Raw genomic sequence first — 11,446 nt, forward strand, 5'->3', positions numbered from 1 at the left:
TGAACCTGTCACTGCTTCTGTTCGTCTGTCAAGATCCGAGATAAACTTTGCAGAAAACTTTCACACGCCCAATTTTTCACACTTGCCACTAATCACATACTTAATTATCTGTCAGACCGTACCAAATCTTGCACTCTGTTCACATTTGCATCTATCATTTTTGTTTTTGGCTGCCCACTTCTGGGGGTCGTCGTTCACATCTTCTTGCTCACCTTTGAATCTCTTTTGCCAATCAAAGACATTTGACTTTTTCAGTCACTCCACTTTCAACAGCTCCAATATTTCAGTAGCAGTTTTGCTGATTTTCACACAAAATTTGATGTTAACACACTACTCCTAATTTCAATTACACATTTTATGCCAAAGTTTACATGCAAATCTCTATTGTTTTTGCAGTAACTAACTAACTAGCAAATGGCTCTATCAGCTTGAGGTTTGCGCATACATTAGTTAAAGATGCAAACACAATTACTGATGTGACTCCAACCAAATCACCACACGGACGACACTATGCAGCCGTTTCCAGGAATTGTCATACCTCGTATGTGTGTGTACTTACATGGTTTGAAGAGTACATCCTGAAATTTACATGGGTAAGTTACAAGTGTTCTATGTGTGACCCTTTTGTAACACAACAAATATCAATGCTGCGATAGTCCAGTTCTTCCCAAACACTACTCAGCATGTCCATGTCAACAGTCGCAGCAGCTACTGTGATGCGTTGTTTAAGATCATCCACACTGGTAGGGAGGGGAGGAACAAAATCTCTGTCCTTTATGTATCCCATAAGAAGTAGTCACAGGGTGTTAAATCCGAACTTCTTGGTGGCCAACTTGTAAGAGCCATGTTCTGGGCTTGTATTTTGGAAGAAAAAAAGAAAAGGAAATTTTGAGCAAGTACATGCTGGCTTGATTGGCCAAATGATTAGTATTATCTACTCTCCAACCAACAGGCTGTGGGTTAGAATCCTGCCATGAGCATGAATTTATGTAATTGTCTTTAGGTGTTAAATAAGTTTCATTACCTAATGTGAGACCACCACCCCACTTATTCAAATTCCGAAAGGTTCCATGTTTAGTCTCTAGAGCAGGATTTCCTGTCCAGGTCAAAAAAATTAATAAAATAATCTTATTCTGCCTACAATGCTAATGTACTATAGGTTTACAACTTTTTGTGAGTGATGGCAATTACATAAAAATAGTTCACTCTTAAAGCTATCAAAATAGTGATAAATTATTATACACAGTAGGGGGGAAAAATGGCATCAGAGAATTAAGATATAAGGACTTTTTTTTTCTTGTACAATTTTTTTTCATTGTTAGATTGCCGTGTCATATTTGTGATATCCACCTTCATAGATGTACTGTAATAGCACACATAAGTTTACATCCTTGCTAATTTCATGTATTTAGGCTTGCTGATTTTCAGTCATAATTACATTTAATGGAATGAATACGACAGGTTTAATTGTTCTGATATTTCATCTCTGTCACAGAGATATCTTCAGGAATACAATATTAAAATTGTAATGGCACCCACAACAGCAAGTGAAAGAAATTAGACTATTTTAAGCTTGACATCCTTTGAGGGATTCCTTCTGTGGGTGCTTCTGTTATGCAGGAGGCCTAAGAATTAAAGTGTCCTAAATCTTGGAAAGTTTAAAACAACCATATTTATTTAGATTTAGATTATGTTGTTTATTTAAATGCTGCTGATTCTAAAAAGAGTTTTTGAAGTTTGTATTTTCTGTGATGAAGCATAGTAATTTTTTTTTTCCATTCTGATCCTGTGCAAGGTATCCAAGGCATGGTCAGCTACACCTGACTAATCATAGTTTTGACATTGGTTGTATTTCTTGTGTTCACCAATATGGATGTTGGCAGGTCTCCCAGTTTGACCATAATATATAAATAAGCTGCAAGAACAAAGAGCCTTGTAAACACTTGGAATGGGAGTGGAGGAGACAGTCTAGTTCTGGTTTAAAGGAAAAAATTCAGCACAGAGGAACAATAAAATATAAGTATATTAGATTCTGTAATTTGTCTGTCACAGAGACATCATCATCAGGGATACAATGCAAAATTATATAAGCACATAAAAGAATATGATACAATAAGGCGAAGAGATTTTTCCATTCTGATCCTGTGCAAGGTATCCAAGGCATGGTCAGCTACACCTGACTAATCATAGTTTTGACATTGGTTGTATTGTGTTCACCAATATGGATGTTGGCAGGTCTCCCAGTTTGACCATAATATATAAATAAGCTGCAAGAACAAAGAGCCTTGTAAACACTTGGAATGGGAGTGGAGGAGACAGTCTAGTTCTGGTTTAAAGGAAAAAATTCAGCACAGAGGAACAATAAAATATAAGTATATTAGATTCTGTAATTTGTCTGTCACAGAGACATCATCATCAGGGATACAATGCAAAATTATATAAGCACATAAAAGAATATGATACAATAAGGCGAAGAGAAAAAAAAAAGACTAAAAGCCTGAAGTCCTATGAGGGACACTCTTTATGGGTTCTATTGGGTGGTAGGACCAAGGATTAAAATTTCCCAAATCTGCTGTTGATTCTAGGAAAAGTCTTTCAAGTTTATATTTGTTACAGTGAAGCGTAGTGGTGCTTTTTCACCATTTGATTCTATGTAAGGTTGTAATCGTTATTGGCTATTGTGCCTTTGTAAACTCTTTATTTGTATGGCTCTATCATATTTATTGTATACTTTTTAATACTTATTATTTATTACTTTGTTACTTTCTTCTTTATATTTAATTTTATTATTACTTTTCTTCTATATTTTTATTCTTTATCATCCTTATTCTATCCTTACTTTATCTTTATCTAATCCTTTCATGTACTCTGTTAACTTTAATATCCTTGTAAACTCCCTGCTCACAGGATCGCGTTTAGTTGGAAACAGTGCGTTGTGTAAAAGATCAGGCGGCACTCTTTGTAAATAAAACAAACATGTTTATTTATACTGAAACAATCGTACAATTTACACACTAATGAATTACTACTTCTTACTCCACTCTAAGTTTAACGCCTTAGAGGAAGCTTCCTTTAGAACATTTATGTAAGCATGCAACATAATACAAATCATTAAGCAATTTGAAGAGAAAACTAAGATTCATTTTTAGGGATGCATTTAAGATGCATTTTCTGGGCTAACTTGGTTCATGTTTTCATGGCCAACCCCTCTCTCTTCATGAAGTTGAAGCACCATTTTGCCTTTCCTGTGAAATCAACAATGTTCATTTCTCTTGCAAACCTTTTTTCCTCATATTGAATAAGCTTGGTTGACATACATATTTCACTCTGACACTGCTCCATAATCCAAGTCTTAAGCCTCTGCTCCAAGTTTGTTCATTTTGCAGGTTTTCCTCTTAAGGCCCTCTTCTTTTTTGGCATCTTGAGTAGTTGTTCTTCCTGTTTTCGCCACTGTCTAATCATACACTTAATGGGAGGAGGTCCAAACTGTCTCTCTGAAGCTTTATTTCTATATTATTTTGGGTAATTGATGACTTTTAACTTGAATTTTGAAGAATAAGACAATCGTTTTTTTTTTTTTATTTTCGGACATTTTTATGGGCTAGTGCTCAAAATATTGTTAATGCATTAACTTATCCCGCTGACAAGTTGCAGACATATGAATACTTTCAGAGTTCTGAATAAACTCAGAATCAATGCCGTCAGTCAACAGAGTTAACAAAGGCTAGCGATCGGCAGAAGCCTGTTCGCAGAGACAACGTACCAGCAGTTTCAGCACGTCAACTGCGGGTCTCTCAACCAATTGCCCCCCAGTGTATAAGATGCCCCAATTTTTGGTCTAAAAATTTTAGAAAAAAGTATTGTCTTATACATGGAAAAATACGGTATATATGGTTGTATTAAAACTCCCCCAAGATTTGGGAATCTTTAATTCATAGGTTTCTCAACAAACAGCATCCATAGAAGGCATCCCTCATAGGACTTTTGGCTTACAATAGCCTAATTTCTTTCATTTATTCTATGTGTTATTACAATTTTGACATTGCATTCCTGGAGATATCTCTGTGTCAGAGAAAATATCAGAATGACCGAACCTGTTGTTTAATCATTTCTCTGTGCTATATTCATTCCATTAAATGTAATTATGAATATTGCTAATTTCCTATTGACAGTTTTACTCCCCATTAGTCTGTTATCTTTCTGGACTCTAATATTGTTTGATATATTGGTCTTTCTCTTGGTTTTTTTTTTTTTTCTTCATGCCATCCCAGCATATTTTGCTAGACTTTCCTTTCCTATTCTGTTTTACTGGTCAGAACAGTTAGCATTCAGCTCTTCTCGCACATTCCTGAATGTTAACAGTGTCAAATACTTTCCTAATGTCATCACTTTGAATATGATTCTGCCATTGATGCCATGTGTTTACTCCCTTAATTTTTCAGGGAAAATAGGATGGGGGGGGGATACTGCTGATATCTGATAAATTGCTCCCAAAAAGAATAGATAGGCAGGAGGGTGGCTATTCTTTGAAGCAGTCTGTTGTGAGATCAAGGCTAGTAACACAAAATATACAGATTGGGGGGAGGTCCATGGATGATCATGGATGAAAGGTTTCACTGACCTGACAGCTGTTTCAAACTGGTTGGTCAAGCTAATGAAACCTTTTCAAAATGGACCAATTGGAAGTGAATATATGGATGCTGTCATAGCAGATATGTCTCCTATAAGGTCTGGTAAGCTCTCTGGTCAAATTTCATACAAAACTTTTATAGTTTCTGTATTCAGCTTTGAAATAATGCTGGATTTAATATCCACTTGATTTTTATAATTTTGACTTCACCAAAGTGAAGCCTTCCAGCTCTTTATTTTAGTAAACAATTACTGATGCTTCATGAAGAGGACACTTTTTGACATGTAAACGTTGCATTACATTTGCATTAATAGCCCAGGTGTGCATTCAAAATACATACACCTTTGAGTCATTTGAAAGGATGTACGGATGGCACAGGAGGTCAAATTTTTAGCATTCTAGTAGTTTTGAACTGCTCAGAAGATGAGGCAGGATGAGCTCTGAGACAATAGCACCTAGAGGCTGTGACTGATTATTGTCTCAACCAATCCAATTGAATGTTGTCATCAGTTACTGTTTTTGTTTTCTGAGTTTCAAGTTTTTATATATAATATAGACAAGTTTTTAATATATAATTTTTGATAAATTTATAACTTTTTTTGTCCATATTGTAGTTGAAGGAAGTAAGCCTCGTCCTCCGCTTCCAAATTTTACACCTTTTGAGTAATTCAAATATAGCATTCTCCTTCATTATTGTTTTCTGATAGACAGTATTTTAAAACAAACACATTGTCCCCCACTCTGCACAGATTTGGTTACAATTAATTGATACAGTATTCAAAGTTAGCCTACAATTAATTGCATCAGACCAATTAAGATGAGCACTGATGTGCTGTACACTCTTAAAACTTTTGTAATCAATAAAAATGCAATCATACATCAAACTGGCGTGAATTTTGTAGTGTGGTTGCATAAGCCACGACAGCACACCCAACCGAAATGGCCATGCGATGCCACTGAATAGTATATTGGTTAGATAGATTGAAGATAGGCTCTCTGAACGATACCGACAATTTGCATATGGTGGAGCAGAATCTCAAAAAAGGATAACCAGTGTTGTGCAATCCAGGTTTCTGTTCTTGGACCTGTGCTGTTTAACTTGTTTGTAAATGATATATCATGTGAATTGACTTGGAATCTTCAGTTGTTTGCTGATGATGCAAAGTTGGGGAGAATTATAAGTAGCACTGCTGATATTAGTTCTGTTCAGGAAGATTTGAATAGACTTAAGTTAGACAAATGAGTGGGATTGTAGTTTTAATATTAAGTAAATGCAAGGTATTGAATTTTGAAGTGTAGAAATATAAGGCTTTATACTACATCGATGGCACTATACTGCAGGAAGTGGATGAGTTCCAGATTTGGGAGTGATGGTTGACAATAGACTGAAGTTTAATGGGTGTGCGTGTTGCAAACACTGCACATCATATTGCCGCTATGATAAGAAATGCACTAGCATGTAGGGATAAGGAGGTGGTTGTGCCATCTTATAAAGCACTATTTTAGATTACACTTGGACTATTGCACTCAGATTTGGTCACCTGGTTTTCATTGTTATTGTGGAAACATTGGAGAGGATCCACACACGAATAACTAAAATAATATAAGGGCTCTAGCATGTTGGCTGTGGAGAAAATCTAGATTACAAATTTTGGTGGATAGGGGGGAAAGAGGTGATATGAAAGATGTTTAAGCTGGTAAAGGGATTTTATCAGATTTATACAAAGGAAGATTATAAAAAGAGAGGGCAAGAGGGCTAGAACCAGAGGCTATCCTGGAAGTTGTGTAAGAGTGTGGTGGAGGATGTAAGGAGTATATTTTTTACATGGAGAATTGTGGGTGAATGGAACACATTATCAGAATATGTTGTTTAATGCAGGGAGTATTAAGTATTTGAAGATTCAGTATAATAAATATGTTGTCAGTTGAATGAACCTCTCACAATGAGTCTGCTGACTCCATGGAGGGCCATGATAATAATTTATAATGGTTGAAGTGACATGAATTCTGCCATGATATTTCATTTTTCTTCTAGATATAAAGTAGATGATACCAAGTTGGTATTGCAGATTGAAAGTTTCTTATTACAGTTGTACTAATACAATAAATCATACTTGATATTATATTCTTGTACTCAACTTTATCCAGGTGTCAGCGAACAAGAACATAATATCATTTTTAGATGGAAAAAAAAAGGGGAGAGGGCTAATGCCCTTATGTCATTAACTCTAAAGAAAATTCACTATATTAAGAAATTACTCTCTAACAAGCTGTTTCTTTGGTCCCTATGAACTGTCTCTAATTAAAGTAACTGTATCTGCTAGTTTTATATTTTTGTAGGTAAGATTTTATTGTTCCAAACAGGAGTTTGTTTAAAGAGCTATCTTTCTTTGTATGTTCTCTTTTGTATTATTTCACTTTATTATGTGATTTATTATTCCTTCATTGAATGTTAATGTATGTCTTATCTTCAAGTATTTTTAATGTAAAACATTCATTTTACTTTTAACAGCTCTTCTTTGAAGACAACATTGATGATGACAAGTATTGTGGACACTTATATGGTCTGGGAACATCTTATGCCCTCAATGGAAATATGTATCAGGAAGATACAGCACTGCCAACAAATTCCACTTCTTGACCATTGCCATAGTCACCATTTCACCAACAGAAAATTTTGTACAGCCTGGCCATTTTTAGAAACAGCACTCATTATTGCCGCACACAATATGTATACACACCTTATGTGAACACTGTTGTGCAGGAGAGACAGTGTTTGTAACATCAGTTAATGTAATCATTCCTGCCAGTCTTCCACTGTTCACTTGTGCTCAACTTTCTAGGCAGCTGTAGCACTTGAACAACTTGGAATGTCTGCTAATTAAGAAGTTACAGGGTTATTTAGATACAATTCATGTAAATTTTTTGTATTTTATTTTTTACTTCAGAATCAGGTGTCTAATTAAAAGAAACCAACATCTGAAGATTTACAAAACCTTAATAATTAATTTTGATGTGCTTTTAGTTTTATAGTACTTTTTTACAATTATACTATTAAAAATAAAAAAAGGTAATTTTTAATCTGTAAGTTATCACCTGTTTACAGAGCAGACCAGTGTGGTAAGCTGTTTTTCGAGTGATGTCAAAATGTTAGCAGATGGAAGGCAACAAAATGATGAACATATGTTTATGATGTTTGAGAGGTGTATTTGAGTTTGGTGATACATCATTTATGGGATATCGTTACAATTTAGCAACATGGCATGTAAACACAAGTTTCATTTTTATTCATTATTACATCATCTCATTTTAGATAGAATAAAACATTAAAATCAATCCAGTTTTATTAAAGGAAGATTACAGTGAAAATACTATGGGTCCAGAGCAGTGTTGCTAAACTGTAGCTGTTGGTGGGAACAAGATTTTATTACAGGAGAGGTGCTGTTTTTCCTTCTCTTCTTATTTTACTTTGCATGTTGTAAATAAATGGCTTTAAGTATGTATATTGAAATTTTGTTGTTTTTTATTGAATTTTGCAACTGCATCCCAAATGCATTTACTCACCGTTCATGCATCTCATACAAAATGTTTTTATAGTAAAGAGTTAGGAAAACAATTAGCATTCGGTGTGAACTTTCACACATGCATCAACTTTCATGCACAGGAGACTTGAATTAACTACAAAGCATACTGATCATAATCATTTCATTGTTCATTTTAGCCAAAAGCCTATTTTTCAAACAGAAATTTGCATTCATTGTGTGTTCTTTGTCCAGTTAATTCTTTGTGTTTATTTTTGATAATAAAATAAACCAAACAGTATAATTATCTTTGATAAATATCTAAATTCAGAACTTATTTTAATATTTATTCTTTAAGATTAGAAAGCACATTATGCATAGACATACAGTTTTCAAAAAAAAATAATAATAATAACAAAAAAGTAATTATTTTTAATCAGTCATCTGAAATGATTTTTAGATTGATGGATGTAATGATCACTCAAATCACAAGAGTTGACTTCATGATTATTCACCATAACAATTATTTGAATAACTATTAGGGGAGTATATTTAGGTCCTTTTGATATTATATATTAGTATCCAAAAGGATTATACATTCATTCAGAAATTTTTTCAAAAAAAAAAAAAATTATCTCTGTGATATCTGCTTTGTCATTACCAGACTTAGATTTTTATCCTTCACAACTTCAGAAAGTGATTGTTGTCATTCATTTAGATCAATAAACATCCCTATAAGACAGTGAAAGTGCCTTTTTTTAAAAAAAAATTATTACTTATACCTTTTAAAGTGGAAAAGGTACATATTTTTATAGGCTGGAGTAGAGTAATTTACATTTCACACATTACCTAAATGGTAAGTTTCATTTTAACTTGAATTGTGTGTGTGTGTGTGTGTGTGTGTGTGTGTGTGTGTGTGTGTGTGTGTGTGTGTGTGTGTGTGTGTGTGTGTGTGTGTGTGTGTGTGAGAGAGAGAGAGAGAGCAGATTATGACTTTACATATATCAGAAACTGATCACATCATATTGAAGATTTAATTTAAATACTTGTTGCCATAAAAACATACTGCTGTTTAGTCAAATAAAAATTTAAATTGCAAAAGTATATTGTGGGGATGGGACACTTGGTTTGACTTCTAGGTGATTTATTTAAATTTTTTTTAGAGCTTAATTTTTTCCATACTTATATAAGTTAATAACTGTTTGGTTTTACACCTTTTAATTTAAAAAGTATTTTCTCCCAAAAAAAGTTTTTGTTACTGATATAGAGAAATTGGAGGCTTGCACGATGGGAATTCTCACCATTATTGTTAAACCATGATTATTATGAAACAGAAAAAAGTATTGCAGTTCTCAAAAAATATTCAGATTTATTTGGACAGAACATAGTAATATCCTTTTGATTATAGATGCTTGAGAGTGCTTAACATCAAAGATAAAGTGAATAGCTATGATGTCAGCTCTTCAGATTAATTGATCATAACAGTGAGCATCTAATGAGTAATTTATTGTGAAGACTAAATAAAATATACCTTCTGGGCACTGCATTAGAAACAAGAAAATAGATATTAGTCTGAACCATTCTGCTACTTCAAAATCAAAATTTGTGCTTTATTTTTGCAATATGGGCATTTCATGCCTGACAGACCAGACTTAATTACATCCCATATCAGTTATTTATATTGCTCACACCATATGGTGAAAATTATCATCATTTAACTGTGAATATTAGTTTTTATGTATGCATGTGCATGTGCATTTTTTAATCTTATGCTTCATTTATTGTCAGGTTTTAAAAAAATATATAATAGAAACTGTCAGTTTTAAGTGAGTGAAAGCTGTTTGACCTAGTTTTTATTTTACCGGCTATAAAAAGTGTCAAAAAGTAAAATGTAAAGTTTTTACTTAAGTTAAATATTTGCTTAGTCCTATATGAAAATACTGCTTATTAGAATGTGTGTTTTAATCATAGTCAGAAGGTGTAAGACTGTTACTAGCTGAATATCAGAACCTTATTCTTGAGATTCACAGTAAGAGCCAGAACAATACTTAGAAAATTTTCTTTTTCTAGGGGAACAAGGTCATTTGTGAAAAGTGTAGGTTGCTAAGCTAATTGCTTTACCTGAAACTTTAATGCACCTCAAAATTAAAATGATCCACAACAATTTAAATGTTACTCTAGTTTAGCTTAAATTCAGTTGGTGTATTGTTTTGGTTATTATCATCAAAGAGACATCATGTAACTGAAGTCAGTGAATTATATTTTTTGGAGTTTAATATTACTATTGTGTTTAAATAATTTAAATGACTGTTCATGCAACATTCCATTTCTTCAATATTGGTTTGACAGTAATGATTATCAGAAATTGGCCAATTTTTTTTATTTTTATTTTTTTTTATAATTATCCAGGGATTTTTTTCCAAATATACCGATTAGCATGAATGTTATAAAACCTAGTGAATAGATTTTTTAGGACTATCTTATATGTTTTTTGCATTTTCTGGACTTAAATCAGTATAATCTCTCTGTTATCTTCCACTTGTATTTTGCATCTACTGTTATTCCAAATGCTTGGCATAACAACATTTTATTGCAGTTTGAGAAAGACAAATACTGAAATGTTATAATTGTCTTCCATTGAGATTATTTGAGTTTTGTCTTTGCAAAATGTGATGTATTTCTTTATCCTTTTCAGTTACTGGCAAAATCTTCATGGATTACTTGTGATTTCTAAGAAAACATCTACAGCTAAAAATCTTCCTTTTTTGCTGCATCCTCTCTTCTTTCTCTCTCTCTCTCTCTCTCTCTGTGTGTGTGTGTGTGTGTGTATGTGTGTATGTGTGCGCGTGTGTGTGTGTGTATGTGTGCGTGCGTGCGTGCGTGTTCATCCTAAATTTAGCCATCTTGAAAGAAAATACACAAGTAGTATCCAAAAAATTTTTAATGTCTTTAGTATTGTGAAACTAAGAACTTATTTTGAATAAGAATTTAAGTTACTGGCACTGTAATTAAGTGTATGTTTGTGTGCATACTAAAACCAGAGGCACTTACAAATCTTTATATCCCCCTTCCACAAATAGAGCCCTGTGTTCATCACCAGGGAATCCATAGTCTCAACTACATTAGTGACTATATCTTACCTTTGTTACTTCTGTTGCTGCATACTGCCTTCCTCCTCTGTCTTTCTGTTATCCTTGACTATAAATGTAAAAACTTCAGAATCATTTAGAATTAGGACCTTGAAGATTGGGGAGGGGGTAAACATGCCCAACTCTCCAAGTAGAGTAAGTGAAAT

At 33.5% G+C, this 11,446-nt stretch overlaps 1 protein-coding gene across 3 annotated transcripts in view; it reads left to right on the plus strand.

Annotated features, from left to right (window-relative positions):
• Window positions 1-8,508, plus strand: part of LOC150109179 (CCR4-NOT transcription complex subunit 7-like) — a 173,850-nt gene extending 165,342 nt beyond the window's left edge. For all 3 annotated transcript variants that reach the window (XM_090405960.1, XM_090405980.1, XM_090405970.1), the window contains one exon: window positions 7,143-8,508. In XM_090405960.1, the coding sequence (XP_090262086.1) occupies window positions 7,143-7,271 (129 nt within the window). In that variant the 3' untranslated portion in view covers window positions 7,272-8,508. The remainder of the gene's footprint in view (window positions 1-7,142) is intronic.
• The last annotated feature ends 2,938 nt before the right edge of the window (window positions 8,509-11,446 follow it).

Source organism: Typopeltis vanoorti, chromosome 2 (genome assembly GCF_054136105.1).
Source record: "Typopeltis vanoorti isolate ZY-2024b chromosome 2, IOZ_Tvanoo_1.0, whole genome shotgun sequence".
Classification (NCBI taxonomy): Eukaryota; Metazoa; Arthropoda; class Arachnida; order Uropygi; family Thelyphonidae; genus Typopeltis; species Typopeltis vanoorti.